Below are 18,124 nucleotides of genomic sequence, written 5' to 3'. Positions count from 1 at the left end.
CTTGGTGGGGGGAAAAACTCCACACATCTGGTTCAAATGGGGCTAGGGACATGCCTCTGGTAAAATACTTGCTAGTGTCCCTGAGGCCCTGGGATGGATTGCTGCTACTTGGCACAAACACGGTCACCCAGAGTATGGACTCCAAAGCCCAATGTTCTAGACTATTTTTCCACAAGTGATATACACTTAATTATGCGATTGCTCTGGGTTTGGCTCTTTTCCTGCCCGGCAGTGAAATCTCAGCTCAAACACAGCTTAGGATACAACAGGAGCAAGAGGACACTGATTTGTTGGACAGCAGCAAGTTCCGCGTCACAGTATCCTCTTCCTTTATTTTGTATTGTGACTATCCTTTGGGCCATGTAATGGCCATCTTGGGGAGTTCAGTTGTGCCCTCTTGCTAAAGGATCATCCTATGCTCATCTGTTTATGTTCCCTCATGGACTATTGGGAAGTGTTGCTCTCTGGCCCTGGTACACAGTCATTCTACCATCTACTGTAATACTAATTGCATATGGCCTCAGGGAGAGGTTAGAGTATACAGGGCAAGCCTGACTAGTTCAATTCTCAGATGACCCAGTGAAAAGAATCAGTTCCTGAAACACACACACACACACACACACACACACACACACACACACACACACACACACACACACACACACACACACACACACACGATTGATGTCATAACATGAAGGGGAGAACTGATTTTTTCAAGTTGTCTGACCTCCATATGTACACCACAGCATATCCACCCACACTCCCTAATAAACATGTGTTGAAAAAATTGATAAAATAAAGCTCAACTTTAACATTTTATTTTGTGTAAAAAAGGGCAAATTTAGTGAATTATTTTCATCTTGTACACAAAGTTATAATTTTAATGCTTTCCACATCCATGCTGAAAATTTGCATTTTGGTAAAAATGAAAGGAACATAAATTTCTCTAAAGGAATTTTTCACGTCATTATATACATTTCACGAGAAAGCTTCAAACGCTTCCTCAATGATCACAAGTTACCAGAAAATAAAAGATTAAATTTGTCCAGATATTGATCTATATATCAAACGCACACAGAAATGATGTAAAAACCTTATGTACTTTAGCCTGTCCTTGAAAGGTTTGTCCAGGGACAGATGCATCTTTATTTATTTATTTATTTATTTATTTGTTTTTTGTATAAATGACTGTGGCTTTATTTAAAATATGAAAATCAAAGGAAGATACCCAGTTTAATCACAGTATTTTTAAAATCCCTCCCCAATATTAAAGGATCATTACCAAATATATAGCACCATAATACAAATATTGATGGGCGAGGGTATTCACATCACACAAAATTAACAATAATAAAAACAAACAAACACTGAAAAACCCGTGTTAGTATCCGCAGAATAAGAAGTTGATAACAGCTTTAGCTTTCCTCATACACCGCAAGGAAAAGGTTAAAAGTTTAAACTACTAAAAGTTCCCAGGCTCCTAACAGGAAAACAAAAACAAACCCAACGTCAGCAGTACATTTTGAACTGTAAAAGAGAACAGGGCTACTGAGTTGTAAGACGACAGAATTATGGCTACAATGGAAGCCTCCTCTGGTTAACTTTTTGTGTTAGCAGCAGGAGTGGAGGGTCTTAACAAAGAAGAGGGCTTCAGGTTGTGTTCAGACTCTAACAAGTCTTTACTAACCCTTCACTGTTGGTGAACACAAACACTTTATGAATGTAGGTGGGGAATTTTAAACACGTCAAGCCTGGTTTTGGTGTACAATTGGAAGCTTGTAAAACCTGGCTACAAATGAGCATTTCACAGAACTAACTACCAGGACTGGCTGGCATGAAATCACATCCTTCCTGGCATACAGTTCGTTCCCCAGAGAGCTCTGACACCTAAGGTATGAGGAGAGCATCCCATACAACAGGCTTCTTGTGCTGGTAACATGGAAGCACAGTCCTGGGTTTAATCTGCTGAGCCTGAGAATAAAGACTGCTATAACCTTTGCTTTGGACCTCTTCTAGGCTTGAAGCTCCTGGGAAGATTCTTCAAAGTCAAAGATTTGGAAAGTTGGAGGATGTCACATTTACAGTAGGTCCCCCTCAGCAATGTTGTTTAAGATAAATATCCAGTAATTTTACAGCTGAATTCACATATATTTGACACGAGATTCAACTTGCATTGATGTGATCTACATTTAGCCCCCAGAGTCAGTATTAAGAAATGGTGACATGCGATTCCATACATTTTTACACTATAAAGTAACACATTTTACTTCCAGTAGCTACTACAAAACCTTATATTAACCCCTCTTGCATAGAATGAGGTAAACCTGTGCGTATTACCAATGCTATTATTCCCAAAAGTAGAGCAATATTTTAGAAAATAAATTGCTGGTTTTTAATGTTCTATGCATTTAAAAGTCAAACAAAAATCTTACCTAAAACGTCTCCTGGGGTTTTCCATTAGCGTTTTTTTTTTTTAAAGCATTCCATAGGCTCAAGGGCTGCAGAGGTTAATCATTTTGATTAATTTCTCATTAGCCCTGCCTATTTTCCAGAGGAGATGGGCAGTATTACCACTCTGAAGAGGCCAGGCTCAGACCCAGAAGCACTTCTAGAACAGATGCAATGAATTCCTGAGAGTTTAGTTTATGAACCTCACTGGTAAATTCTAGAGCTCTCATTCAGTCACAACTCGGCAGAAGGGTAGAGAGCAAACCTTTCACCAATTTACCCTTTTATCTTATTTGTTTTTAAAGGAAGCCATATGAATTTTAAAATAGGGAATGTTTAAAATGGTCCAAATCAGTTATTGTTAAAATAAATTCCAACTACAATTAAGGAAAACTCATAATATGTGTGTACATATGGAATTTTAAGAAAATTAAGTTTTTTTTGCAAACCAGTTTCTAACAAATCCAGGACAGTTAAAAGTGGTGCTGGAATGATTCTGAAATCTAAACTTATTCTGGTTAACAATTTTTTCATCTGATTCCCTTGGTAATACAAAACATCTGTTTTCAGGTGTGGTGACATTAAGTTGCTCTCTCTCAGATGGAGAAAAATGGCAGAGGTTTGATAAGAATATCCCTTTTATGGGATGTTTTCTAGCAAGGAAAATAGAATAAACTTAGGAAAATATTCATTTTCCCAACCCCTTATATAGACTGAGATCCTGTGTATCTTGTCAATCATTCCAGTTTAACACCTTAGTGTTAGAAAAGTTTATCTTTTTTATGTGAAGGAGAGCATATAAAAGTATCCAGGGTTCTCCTAGTTTCATATACAACTTCAAATAAATTTTAGCAGAATGAAAAAATTTCTGTACAAACATTTAAATGGGCTGCAATAAAATGTCAGCGAGCACAATTAATGACCCCTTCCGTGATCTACATGGTGATGAGCCCTCTGTGAGGGGTTCAGTTGCATATTTCTGCAGCAAGGGAAGCTGGAGATGTGACTGGCCTAACTCTAAAATCCAAAAATCTCCCAACAGGTACCAAAAAGGTTCATTTGTAATGACAGTTCATTTGCATTTACAGCTATATCCTTCTTAATAATTTCCTTCAATCCTGCTACCTAAACTTTAATCTTACCAAAAAAGTTAGAATTTCAGTTCTTGTTAACAATGCACATAAATCCAAACTTGGAAAATATTACAAAATTCTTTCAAAAGCTTCAAATACAACACAAAAATTGTCCATCTTTATAAATTGAAAAATTCCCCCCCACCAAAATAGTTTCCCCCCAACCTGAAAAATCTGGAACTGAACTTTTCTGTGTTTAGCAAAATGTCCCAGTAGAATAGCCGGCTGTACAGCTGGATGACTACAAATCTGTCCTGTAAAACAGTCCCTCCCACCCCTAGTTTCTGAGCCACCTCATGGCTCTTGTTTGATGTAGAAGGTAGCAGAGCCATTGCTTTCTTGGTCAGATGCTCCTTGGAGGAAGCTATAATCCTCTCCATCTAGCAGCTCCTCCTTCAGCTGCGATGTGGTCACTGTATGAGACAGAAATGCACGGGATGTTACCAAGTCTTCTGGAGTGCCCTGGTTGTTCATCTTCATGTTCTATCAATTTTACAGCTAAGAAGACGTCATTTCTTCAATACCTATAAAGATGAAATCATGGAAGGCTAGGTGGAACTCAAGGGTAGAATGCCTGCCTAGCACACATGAGGTGATGGACTTGACCCCAGCATTGCAAAACAGACAACAATGATAACAATGTCCTAAAATATATTAACACTGTATGTGTGTGTATGGTTTTAGGGCACTACATATGCGTGTGTTAGGCAAGTGCTCTACCATTGGGCTACACCTCTCAATCCTAATTTAAATTTTAAAGTATATAGTCAATTAAATGTTTAGGAAAGGAACAATGATGCACACTGGGTACTATACTGAATAATCTTCAATAGGATGATGAGTAACAGCGTTCATTAATTCAACTAAGATAACTGAAATTCTTAGTATTAAATTTTCACTTTTATACCAATGCCTATACAAACTAACATATTTCTTATACATTTGGAGATGTAACATACAACATGACAGTGTCTGCCTATGTAGACCAAGATGGCCTTAAATTTGTGGTCTTTCTGTCTCTTCCTCCAGAGGGCTGGGATTGTAGGTATACATTACCACATCCAGCTAACGTCTCTTCAGCCAACTTAGTTCTGATAAATCTGAAGTCACTAGCTATGGGCCCTATGATTATGATTATAATTTTTCTTTTATTAAGACTAGGGCTCATGTAGCCCAGCTAGCTTCCTGTCTCAGCCTACAAGTGCTTAGATTACAGATGTGAGCCACCACAGTCAACTGCTTTTAATATTTTAATAAACCTAATTATCAAATTAGCTTTATTGTATGTGTGTACTATAAAAAATACAGCATATAACATACACACTGATGTCTATATATACACAGACATCACACACGTGTGTGACTTAGTACTATCTATGGTTTGAGGTATCTAAGGTCGGGCTTTAAAACATACATTTGAATGAAGGGTGCCTGCATGTAGAATATAAACCTCCTTACACCAAAGCCCCTAAACACTGTCACTTGTATTTCCTTCCTTCCCTCTTACCCTCACTCCTGGTACTAGAAATTCATCCTAGAGCCTTGGGCCTATTAGACAAATACTCTACCCCATGAGCTACATCCTCTACCCCCAGGGTCTTTGCTAGGTTGCCCATACTGGATGAGAATTTGTGATCTTCCTGCCTAGCCTCACAAGTGCTAGGATAACAACTATGTGACATCACCACACCCAGCATTATTTCATTTTTTCATGGTGCTGGGGAATGAATTTTGTGTATGCTAGGTCAGCACTCCACCATTGGGATACACTTACACACTTTGTAACATTATTTTAGTTGATGAAGATTTCTTTAAAAATTAATGATGCCTTTCCCAGTCCAAGTGTGTTGGCTCACATCAATAGTCCCAGCAGTCTGGAGGCTGAATGAAGCAGGAGGATCTTGAGTTTGAGGCATAGACTAAATACTATATAACAAGATCAACAAACAAATATAAAACCTAACCTTAGGACATCTTTTAAAAATTTTATCTATATTTTTGAGACAAGTTTTCACTAAGAAGCTCTGGATGACCTGGAACTTGCTATGTAGATGGACTAGACTAGCTTTGAACTCAGAAAGATCTGACTCCTGAGTGCTCAGATTAAAGGTATGCACCACCAGCCAGCACTTCTCACATCTCTTACTAATTTTAAGGAATAATGTTTTACGAGATGACAATTCATCTTTCTTTGGTTCCTATTTTAGTATCGAGGGTGAAAGACTTAATAGCACAAAGACAAAAAAGTGCTATGTATAGTAAGAGCAGAAGAAACATATTGTTGGAAGGCAAAGCATGCACAACTGTATAGTTCTTCCTTTGCTTAATAAAAATGTGTTCTAATGAACAGTACAAATATGCAATAGTTATCTTTCAGATCTAACCAACATGCAGTAGACATTTTAGTATTATCACAAGGATAAACATGGAAACAAAACCCACATTTCATTAAAGGTGCAGTACCCACAATAAAAGGTTGAACATTACTTGTTATACGATGATTAGATGGCTAAATGAATGGGAATCACCATGCTTCAAGATCAAAGATGTTTCACTCAAACGGATGTGTTTTTATGTAAGGAAGATAAGCTGAGGATCTAAAGCACATCCTAAAGCTTTATTCATTTGTACCCAAAACAAGTATTTGGAGTAGAATCATGTTAAAATATGGAAATGATGTACTTCAAAATCACTCAAGATAAAGGTGAAACATTCATCACTCAGGTATGAAATGTTCTAATGCAAACTTTCATTATCATGGAAACAAAAATAAAGCCTGCCTGGGATAATCCTTTCTTCCTAGCCTTTATTCTCAACTAATGATGGATGAATGCAATAGATCAAGTGGCTCAATGTCTCATTTTATACCAACACGATTTCTAAACTCTGCTTTTCAAAGTAATTCGCTTTAGTGACACCAATCACCAACACAAATGGAAGTGACATTTCATAAATACAAAGCCAATAATAATAAATTCTCCAAACAGTCAATCCAACAGCGATTTTAGACATGAAGGCAGTACTACAGTTTCCACAGAGTTTCACTGAGCAGATCACACCACAGCCCATAGGACATGCCCCAGAGCTCAGAAGATAGGCACTAAAGTTAGAAGCCATGAGGTTTTCCTTGTAGCATCTCACAAGTTGAGTTCAGCTTGTGAATCAGAACCTCTATCAAAATATGTACTTTTAAAATTAGTCTGTTTAAAGAAACTGCTCTGAAGAGCTAATACACATTTTAAAAAGCAAGAATATTCATATTTAATTAGGTAAAATACTGTTTCCTAAGTAGCATGTATGAAAAGAGAAAAGTTAACAATGAACTGGAATGCTATTAGTTCTTGGAGGAGTAGCTAACATTGTTGGTTTTGTTGAAACATCAGAAAAACTGGTGGGAAGCTCAAGATGACTATGCACAGTCAGAGCTGTGAGAGCTAAGGAGTTCATCTTAAATCGAGGTGAAAAAAAAAAAGGCTGATAATGTCAGGTACAAACACCCTGGCAAGGGAACAAGGTACTAAGTTTCATGTAGGCTTTCAAACTACAAAGCCATTGAGGAAATGCTGATCAGCTAAAGCAAGTCACTTGAAAAGCAATCCTAAGATGTGAAGGATAAATGCTAACCAAACATGCACTCTAGCTTTGAAGTTCCAAGATCACCACTCTTATCTAAAGGAAACTTTGGTCTCAGCAACTATAAGGGGTAAAACGTTGAGCAGTCTTCCTTGATTCTACCTACGACAGACCCTGGCCTAACCAACTAACACCAAGAAATGCCACCTACTTAATCACTTAATCACTGTGCACACCAAAACATGAAGTTATGGAAACAAATTTCAATCTAATTCAACACCATGACATACATAATAATGTGTTTCACATCGGTGATGATACTCAGCTAAGATTTACTATCATGACCAAAATTACTTGAACTCAATACACATTTTCCAAGAATGAGCCACTATGGAATGTTATGAAAAAATATCTTACTTTTGATTAACCAGATGAGTTCTTCTGAACCTCTCTCCCTCAGGTTAAGTTACATGGAAGTCTACAATGTAATATGCTAGCCATTTTAATTAAAGCATGAAATATCGGAAGTTGTCTCCTAATTCTAAAAGTTAAAATGACAGCTCGCTCATATGTTCCTTAAGGACAGCAAAAACTCCTTTCCTAATGATTCCTCTTAGTGAGATGACTACTAAGAACCAGTGAAAATGGATATTTTAGTTAAAATTAAAAAAAAAAGGAAAGAAAAAAACTTTGATGAGTCAGCACTGTCACGCCAGACCATGCTTTGTTTCCCACCACCCTGCCCAGCACCTGACCCTCTGTAGTACCTGAGGTGCTGCCGTGACTAGTTACCTGTTTTGAGGCTGGGCCTGAACTCTCGGCTAGTGCTGGGAGGTGGGAAGGCCTCCAGGGCTGTCTGTGCTGGCAGGGTTCGATATGGAGGAGGAGTCAACTCTTCGTCCCCAGAGAAGCTCCTCCGCACCCCGCCTGTCATGGGCAGGCTCGACAAACTGACAGGCTTCTTCCCAACTGGCATCTTCCTCTCTAAACATCAAGTCAGACTGAAGTAAGCTTTGACTTAGGTGTGTGGTAAGAAAAGTGCATTGTATTACTAGGGAGGCTGGGTTGGATAGGACACTGTAGTTAGTTGACTGTGCAAGGCTTTAACTTCTGTAAATAAGTATGTGTGTGTACCCATATGTGTGTGCGCGCCCACATGCACAGCGTATGCTGGGGGGGCAAATTGTTTTTAATCTCTCGGGTTTGATATTCCTGGTCTTGACTCTCAAGCTTAAAATGAACAAGAAAACAAACTATACAGTAAGTTAGTGAGGACAACTGCTGGGTTAATTTCATTCAAGAAAACTCAGCTTGAATGCTGGGGTGAAAAGCCAATGGAAGAAGGGGTCTTCACTTTCTTGTGGTAGTGCTGGAGACCAGCAGGCTCTCACACACACTAGGCAAGTGCTACAGTGATCTGCACACTGATCCCAAGAGAAAGTCTCCTCTGAGCATAAGTTTTAAGGCTGTATTTTTCTCTGGCTATAGAAGCCTAATTATGGCCCTTCAGGGGAGAAATCAAACAAACTAGCATCATATGTCTTGATTGGGTACCACAATCTCAGTGCTCTCCTAAGTTTTTGTCAGCAGTACATCCAGACAGCATTTGTAATTCTGACCCAGAAAAGTACTTCTAAAACTCAAAAAGCATATTACAATTACATACTTCTTACAAGTTCTTAATCTCACATATTAGGACAGGATCTCAGGCAGCCCAGGCTGGTTTTGAACTTACTATGTAGACAAGGCTGGACTTGAACTTCTGATCATCTTGCCTCCATTTCCCAAATGCTGGAATCGCAAGTGTGCGCCATTGTGTTCAGCTTTCCTTAATTAATTAGTTTTCAAGATAAGGTCTCACATAGACTAGGCTAGCCGTAAACTAATTAGATAGCTGAGAATGAATTTGAGATTATGACCTTCCTTCCTGTGTCTATCTCCTATGCACTAAGGCTAAAGGCATGTACCTCTTTTAGTTATAGGTTCATAAGCAAACATAAACATTCCAGAACTCACAAAATGCTTTTACCAAACTAAAATATGCTTTAAACTTCACAAACACTGAACTGCCAGGCATAGTGCAGTAAGAGTACAAACTGAAAGATAATCTTATCTCTATAAATGTACATTTTTCCTGCTAAGTGTACAATGACTCAGTAATCATCTAAGCTTTAGATAATAGGAATGAAATACATAAATCTAAGTCAGCAGTATTTCCATATAAAATGAATCTGAAATCGAAGTGAGTTCACACTCAGCTTTCAACTGCCAGGCTACTGTCATGTGCAGTAACTACTTGACTTTTTCTAACACACTGTGAGTATAATACTAGGAAAATCCACCAAGTTCTACACATAGCAGCTCCTGAAAATGGTGCAATTTGAATCTACTTCAGAATTACTATGGTTTGAAATAATGTTCTTTGAAGTTGAGCAGCTCATATGACCTTCCTGGTAAAACTATACTCTTATTTTCCAAAAGGCTAGTTAACAACTGGCCTCATATATCACAACTATAGCACACACCGAACTCACTGTTCACCAAGCCAGACAATGAAGACAATCAACTACTCTGGTAGGCAAAAAGGACTACCATAACAACTTCAGGACAGAAGAAGACTGAGCTTGAAGTAACAACAGAGCCACAACACAACATTCTACCAGCAAACGTAAAAGACACCAGGTCCTGAAACTCGTCTACTATGGACAAGTTTGCCTGCAGTGGGTAACTTGGATTTTTATTTTGGTTTATGTGCCTGTGTGTCAGCATGCAGATATATGTAGGTACCATCAGAGTCAAGAGCCTGTTGGATACCCTGCTACATACAGTTACAGGCAGTTACAAACCACTCAATGTGGTTGGATTCTAACTTGGATCCTCTTGCAAAGCAAGAGATCCATCTCTCAGACAACTTAGATTTTATTTTTTTTCTAAGACAGGTTTCTCTGTGTAGCCTTGGCTTTACAGGAACTCGATCTATAGACTAGGTTGGTCTCACACTCATAGAGATCTGCCTCCCTCATGCTGGGATTAACGGCATGTGCCACCATTGCTAGCAACAATTTAAGATTTTTAAACCTGAAGCTCTTTCATGTTTTGCTAACAGATTTTGTGGGAAGGACTTATTTATGTGTTTGTGTGTGTATATGTGCTGATGACAGTGTACATGTGTATGGCCAGAGGTCAACTTCAGGTGTCATACACTTCTGGAACTTGCCAATTAGGCTAGGCTAGTCGCCAGAGAGTCATGGGATCTTCCTATTTCTGCCTTCTAGCACTGAGCATGTGCCACATTGTTTTTTTTCTTAAATGTATGTTTAGGGAACCAAATTCTGGTCTTCATAATTTGTGGCAAGTACTTTACCAACTAGACTTCCAGCACCACTCTGTATCCCCATCCCCTTTTGAGACAGGGTCTCAATTCTGCAATTTAGGTTGGCATGGAACTCACTATGCAGCTCAGGATGGCCTTGAATTTGCAGCAATCCTCCTGTCTCTGTGCCTGAGTACTGGAATTATGGGTCTGAGACACCACACATAGCCTTATGGGCAAGATTTCTAATAAGTTTGTGTAATGGGGGAAAAATCCTGCCAGTCAGTGGCATATGCCTTTAATCACAGAGGCAGAGACAGGTGGATCTCTGAGTTCCAGGACAGCCAGGGCTATACAGAAAAACCCTGTCTCAACCCCCACCTTCTCAAATCATACAAAACAAGAAGCAGATAGTAACTTAATAATGTAAAACTATTGCTTATTATATTTCTTCTAACATTCAAAAAGCATTTTTCTAAGATTTTGGCAACAAAACCATACTCACTTGATGATACACTCACTATCTTTACTTGGTTCACTTATTGTAAGCATTTGTATTTTGCTTCAGAAAACACTTTCCTTTCTGAATGGGAAAAATTCCTAATTCCAAAACAAAAATATATCTGGTCCCAAGGGGTTTCTAGTAAAGAATCATTATTTACTTTCTATGTTCATATAATTTTAAGGCATTAGAGATGATGGCCATAGTATTAAATCAAAATGCCAGAGTTAAGGGGTATGTTTCATCTACAGCTAAAGTTAATCTCTAATTCAGAAATCTAGCAATATTAAATAGCACCATAATTGGTTTAACTGATATTCTTACTTTGTCAATTCATTCACGTATCCCCATATTCCTACCCTAGGAATTCAACGATTCAAATATTTAAGACAGAAACAAACCCTGCAAGGATCACAAAGAGGGAAGCAAAGGAACTGTGAAAATAATGCTCATCAGTTAGCAAGAAGGATTTTTTTTTTGAGTTTTTGAGACAGGGGTTGTATTGTTTTGGAGGCTGTCCTGGAACTCGCTCTGTAGACCAGGCCTGCCTCTGCTTCCTGAGTGCTGGGATTAATACAATTTTTATATGTATTCATGTGCATCTGAGTTCGTGCGTGCGTGTTCGTGTATTCACTTCATGTGTGCAGGTCACCTCTGATCTAGAAAAGGATCTAGGATCCCTTGGAATTAGAGTTATAGACATTTGTGAACTGCCTGATATAGGTCCTGGGAACTGAACTAAACCTGGTCATATGCAAGGATAGCCAAGTGCTGTTAATGGCTGAACCCCCTCTCTAGCTCTTTTTCTCTTTCTCTTCTTCTTCTTCTTTTATTTTTTTGAGACAGGGTTTCTCTGTGTAGTTTTGGAGTCTGTCCTGGAACTTGTTTTGTAGACCAGGCTGGTCTCAAACTTACAGAGACCCGCCTGCCTCTGCCCCTTGAGTGCTGGGATTATAAAGACAAGCTCCACCATTGCCTGGCTCCTCTTTCTGTTTTTGAAGACAGTCTTATTCTATAGCCCAAGCTAGCCTGAAACTTGTGGCAATCTTTCTGCCTTATCTTCCTGAGGGCTCGGATTACAAGCATGAATCACCATACCTAACTAGTAAAAAAGACTATTCATAAATCTTCAGGAGGGAATATATATACACATGTGTGTAAGTTAATTGCATACATATACACCACATATTTATGTGTGTGTATGTATTCTCCCTGCCCCCTTATGATAGGGTCTCCAGTAGCCTAGGAAGGTCTTGGACTTGCTATGAAACTGATAACCTTGAAATCCTGATCTTCCTGCTTCTGTTTGTTGAGCGCTAGGATTACAATCATGTGCCTAAAACCACTGTTTGACTTCAAAGGTCTTAGAAACTTCTGAAACCTTTCTCAAATTCTTGTCTAACACAAAATGGTAATGCGTCTGTTAAATTCACTTTACAGAAAGCTGAGTGGCATACCTGCTATAGTTCATATAGGGACATAATATTCACATGTGAATTCTTCATAAGCATGTGCAAATCAGCAGACTTCACTATAACTGTGAATGGTCTAGCAGTGCTCTCTAAGCTCCTGTAGTCAAACTGCTACACTACCAAGCTCCTGATGGGCAGAGTAACTCTGGGTCTGTGGGAAGTTTTGGCCACAGAAGAAAGGGCAAGGGACAAGACTGTTTTGTGATGATTTCATGCAGGTCATCACTAGTTGAGGCTAGATACATTTTCATGATGGGAGGAACATTGTTTTTCTTTTTTGTTTCTTGAGACATGGTTTCTCTGCATAGTCTTGGCTATCCTGTAACTCATTCACTAGAGTAGGATGGCCTCAAATTCTGCTTCCCAAATGCTGGGATTAAAGGAGAGCTCCACCACTGCCCCACCTTGGAAACTTGTTTTTCAAAGCACCAACACAGTAATTAGGTTTGCCACTTAAAAAAATTACAAATAACTGTTAATTGGGAAGAACAGAGACTATTTGGTTAATCCTTAGGTACATTTTACTGTAAGAAGTATCTTAAACATCTTTTTTAAATGTTAGAATAAGATATTCTACAACAAGTTTCATGAATAGCTTTCTATGGTAGTAAAAAACATTTTATATTACTGTGGACAATAATGACAACCACAATTTTTTAAGAAAAATTCATTATTGGAAGCATTTAAAAATTGACTTTGTTAGCTACACATCAACTCAGATTTTCCCCCCTTTATTTTGGTGTGTGTCTGTGACATGTGATATATATATATATATATATATATATATATATATATATATGAGGGAGTATGTTCTTCCTTGTGGAGGCTTATCGCTTAGTGGTTCTTTTGAGACAGGGTTTCTCTGCATATATCTGGCTGCCCCAGAACCTGTTCGATAGACCAGGCTAGCCTAAAACTCAAGAGACTGGCCTGGTTCTTCCTCCTGAGTGCTAGGACCAAAGATGTGTGCTACCACACCAGGCTTCCTCCTTTGCATTTCCCCCACTAAGCTCTAGACTTTCAATGTGGATTTCTCAGGGTTATTGTTCTAGATAGAGCGGTACTTTGTAGGAATGATGGCTACTGTAAACATCAAGCACTGTTTTTTTGCTTCATTAAAAAAGTTTTAAAAGGGATTAACTTTGATAGGTATATAATTAATCCAAGAATCATTCTCAGGCTCTATTCTTTATCTGTGTGCTTTAAACCGCAGATAAAGAATAACTGATTTATCCTGTCAATTAAAAGTGTTTCTTAGTATCAAAAAGGTTGGCCTTTTATGTCATACTGCACCTTTAAGCATAATACATAATGAACAAGCACCAGTTCTCACAGAGATGTATTTTTCTGTGCAAGAATACTGTGACCTCAATTGATTAACAATTAGAAAATATATGCAAACACATGGTGACCCACTTTTCTTATGTCCTTTGTATTGCTGGGACTTAGCCTTTTTCTTCTGTTTTGAGGAAGCTGACTGGTTTTCTCTTGATGCTGAAAAATAAAAGAAAAAATTGGTAATGGAGAATGGTTAACAACTCTAGACACAAATTGGATGAACTATTTTTCTGAATATCATTATACTTTCAGAAGTACACACTGCTTTTAAAAGGTATATTTGGTCTTACAAAACCATTCACCTCACTACTAGACAGAATCTACTATTTATTCAACAACACTTATGAATGATACATTTTTAGCCTGCAATGTTCAATTTGACAATAATGTAGTTTAACTTGGTGACTTCTGGTTTTCTCTGTTTATTAAGTAACTGATACCGAGTTCACACTACTATGGCACACATGGTCTAATTCTGTAATATTGTTGAGTCTTAGACCTGTCAACTCAACAAACATTGATATAATCTTGTCCTGTGAGCTTACAAGTTGATTTACATGAGACAGCCTTCTGAAGAATTAGCTGTTTTTTATAAAAGTACATGTCTTCTGTATTAGCAACTTACACTGTGATGCTGGAGGCTGTAGTTGATATCCAGTTAACTGACACCACCCTACAGGATAGAGGTCAGGGGACTCACAGTCTACCCACTGATCATACTCTTCTTCCCATCCATCAAAATGTATCCTCAAGAGACGATGAATAATTCGAGTAACTGTGGCTACACATATTAAACGTGGCTCCATGAGATCTACAGCTTCTAATTTCATTCCTACACGAAATCCGTGATTTGGAACATCCTGACACAGAGAAAAAAAGTATTAATACTGACCTCAGGAGAATGCAGTCGGCTATAACCAGAACAGCAAATGATACATCTAAAATAATTCCCCCCCAAAACATTTTTTTGCTAAGTCACCATAATGCAATAGGGAGGCATTTAAGAATTAGTCATGTAAAGCATTCATTTTCAAAAGACCAAATAGTTTAGGGCTGACAGAAATGGTTCAGTGTGCAAAGGTGAGAAACCTGGTGACTTGAATCTGACCCCAGAATCCATGTAAGGTGGAAGAGAGACTTGACTCCACAGATTTGCCCTTTGAATTCTATACATGAGTCTTGGCACGAAGAATCCCCCTTATTCTAATAAAAGAAAAGAAAACATTTTTCTTTCCCTAAAGAAAATACTTATATTGCTAATCTTCATTAAGAAATTCTACCTCCAAAGCCACAGAGAAATCTTGTCTCAAAAAACAAAACAAAAAACAACAACAACAACAAAAAAGAAATTCTAATACATGACAAAGAATTTTGGCTCAAGAATAACTTCTATTCTTATGTTTGATCATGCCACCATTCAAATTTACCTTATTAAATAGTTTTACTGGTGCTGCAATGGAGCCGGTTTCCCTGAGGTAGTCAAACCATTTAAAAGGAAGTTTTGTGTAACCTAAAAAATAAAACTGGTTTAGTTAACAGTTCATTTAAAATTAGCATAATCTTAAATAACTTAACACATGAAATCTTAGATTTGATATAATTTTTTTTTTAAAGACAGGCTTTTTCTCTGTAGCTTTGGTGCCTATCCTAGTACTTGCTCTGTAAATCAGGCAGGCCTGGAACTCATAGAGATCCACCTGCCTCTGCCTCCCAAGTGCTGGGATTAAAGGCATGGGCCGCCGCCACTACCACCACCACCACCACCACCACCAGGCTTATTCTGTTTTTAAAAAATTGTACTTTTATTTTTGAAATTGGGGTCCAAAATAGCTCAGGCTAGCTTCAAACATGCTACGTAGTAGTAGAAGGTAACCTCATTCTCCGTGTCCAAGTATGGAATTGAAGGAATGTACACTTTACCTGGTGATAAGAACTTGTAGCTCATGTTCTAACATTACTGAGCACACTGGCTCCATATTGCGAAGATGTCCTCCTTTGCAGATGCACATGTATGCTTCCTTACCATAATGCAGGCAGTGACTTTTTTGTTTACTACAAGGATAGATGTAAGCCTTTTTCTTTCCCTTGGTGGCATTGGATATCTAATCCAGGGCCTCAGCATACTGGGCAAGGTGTTCCTACCACCAAGAGCTACAACTCCTGCCTATAATACTAGGCTTTAGAGCTAACAGTCTAGCACTTTATACTCTGGAATTTCTTTTTGTGATGGAAATTAAACTAGCTGAGTAAATACTTTTGGCAAATCTTTCCTTTTCTTTAATACCACTTAGAGAAAAACCCAAGCCACAGGTACTGAAATAAGAAAAGTCACCGGTGAGCTGGGAGATGGTGGGGCACACCTTTAATCCCAGCACTGGGAGGCAGAGACAGGAGGATCTTTGTAAGTTTGAGGCCAGCCTGGTCTACAAAGTGAGTTCCAGGACAAGTTCCAAAGTTACAGAAAAACCCTGTCTCAAAAAAACCAAAAACAAACAAAAGTTACGGGTGAAACTATGAGTTGCTAAAGAAATAATTTCTTTTAAAAGGTATAAAGCTAGGTGTGGTCATGCATGCCTTTAAACCCAGCACTCTGAAGGCAGAGGCAGGAGAATGCCTATAAAGTGAGTTAGGCAGGAGAAAGCCTATAAAGTGAGTTCCAGATCAGGTAAGAATATATCTCAACAAAACAAACAAAAATAGAAGCCATGTGACAATCTAAAGGGTCTTCATTTCCATGAAGGCTAAGTATCCATTTAAAAAGTGCTCATGTAGGAGCTAGAGAAAGGGCTGAGTAGATAAGACCAGTGGCTGCTCTTCCTGAAGACTAGGCTCACTTCCCAGTACCTATAGCTCCTAATAGTCTGCCAACTAATATTTCCAGGGAATCTGATGCCCTCTTCTTGCCTCCACAGGTACACAGCATACAAGTGGTGCACAGACATACATATAGGCAAAACATCCATACATATAAAATAATAAAAAACATTCAGGAAAAACTTTCACTGTAATTTATTAACATGAGTTAGAATACAAAATCTGTGTTTTCATTTTAATTAATGTATTAACCTTGAGATGGACTTTTGTTGTGTAGCCCTGGCTGACCTGGACTCACTATGTAGAGTGGGCGGGTCTCCAACTTGTGGGTGATCCTCCTGCCTTTGCTCATAAGTGCTGGGATTTCAGGCATAGACCACCATGACCAACTTTAGAGCATCCCATAGCTCTTGCAGATTCTATTCTATCTATACATACCCATACATACTGTGTATAAATATACACATAACAAGGAAATTAGGGCTGTGCTAAAAGTAAGCAGATATCATACAGAAACAAAGAAAGACTAAAAACTGAGTGCTTATACCGGGATGGAGTACCTCTGGGTGGAGTCAGTTCTATCATGTTAATTTCACAGAAACCCACAGGGAAAATAGAAGGAGAGGTTGCATGATAACAGAACCAGTCAGATCCATCTGCTGCTTCTGAGCCATCGATCCCAATCATCAGGAACCCATCAGCCAGCACCTTTGAAATCAAGAGAATCCCAAGTATGTGAACATGAATACTACTATTACAACAGTATTTTAAATTATAATCTGAAAGAAAGGAAAGTCTATCACATAAAGACACTTTAAGAGTAAAAAACACTCTTATTGGATGTTAAATAGATAAAATAACAAGAAACTGATATAGATAGTTTATGTGTACCAGAAACAAAAACCATACAGAAGTGATTTCAAAAAAGCGAGTTTACACAGCGCTAACTTCAGATGCTTGGAAAAACCAGTGTCTTTGCTGAATCACACACACACACACACACACACACACACACACACACACACACACACACACACACACACGCAAATGTCTTTAATCCCAGAACTTGCAAGACAGAGGGAGGTGGATCCCTGTGACTTTCATTCTAGGCCAGTCGTCTACTACAGAGTGAGTCCCAGGACAGCTAAAGCTACACAGAGAAACTCTGTCTTAACCCCCACCCCAATCAGACCAACAACAACAACAACAACAACAACAACACGTAGTGTAAGTGTCAGGTTCTTATTTCTAATATGGTAATGCTTTCCTTCTCTTCTGACTTGTTATAGAGAATACTTTTGCTAAACTGCTTCTTCAAGTTTCAACTTGCCTTCTTTTGCCATGCTTTTCTACAACACTAATGCTGCTTGGGTTCAACAGAGGGTCATAACTCTACTTTATGCCTCAGACTGCTTTTTTTTTTTCGAGACAGTGTTTCTCTGTGGCTTTGGAGGCTCTCCTGGAACTAGCTCTTGTAGACCAGGCTGGTCTCGAACTCACAGAGATCCGTCTGCCTCTGCCTCCCGAG

At 38.5% G+C, this 18,124-nt stretch overlaps 1 protein-coding gene across 18 annotated transcripts in view; it reads right to left on the bottom strand.

Moving 5' to 3' along the window:
* Positions 1 to 805: 805 nt before the first annotated feature.
* Positions 806 to 18,124, bottom strand: part of Mbtd1 (mbt domain containing 1) — a 64,846-nt gene continuing 47,527 nt past the window's right edge. For 14 of the 18 annotated variants that reach the window (XM_040749486.1, XM_040749481.1, XM_040749482.1 and 11 more), the window contains 6 exons: positions 17,157 to 17,304; positions 15,210 to 15,292; positions 14,408 to 14,642; positions 13,861 to 13,938; positions 7,950 to 8,141; positions 806 to 3,997 (listed from right to left, as the gene is read on the bottom strand). In XM_040749486.1, coding sequence (XP_040605420.1) covers positions 3,879 to 3,997; positions 7,950 to 8,141; positions 13,861 to 13,938; positions 14,408 to 14,642; positions 15,210 to 15,292; positions 17,157 to 17,304 — 855 coding nt within the window. In that variant the 3' untranslated portion in view covers positions 806 to 3,878. Of the gene's footprint in view, positions 4,109 to 7,949; positions 8,142 to 13,860; positions 13,939 to 14,407; positions 14,643 to 15,209; positions 15,293 to 17,156; positions 17,305 to 18,124 lie in introns of all 18 variants that reach the window. The other 4 variants (XM_040749494.1, XM_040749495.1, XM_040749496.1 and 1 more) reach the window with 2 other exon arrangements.

Source organism: Mesocricetus auratus, unplaced genomic scaffold (genome assembly GCF_017639785.1).
Source record: "Mesocricetus auratus isolate SY011 unplaced genomic scaffold, BCM_Maur_2.0 Super-Scaffold_100007, whole genome shotgun sequence".
Lineage (NCBI taxonomy): Eukaryota > Metazoa > Chordata > Mammalia > Rodentia > Cricetidae > Mesocricetus > Mesocricetus auratus.
Note: the sequence above shows the minus strand (reverse complement) of the source record. Positions and strands in the feature narration are given on the sequence as shown.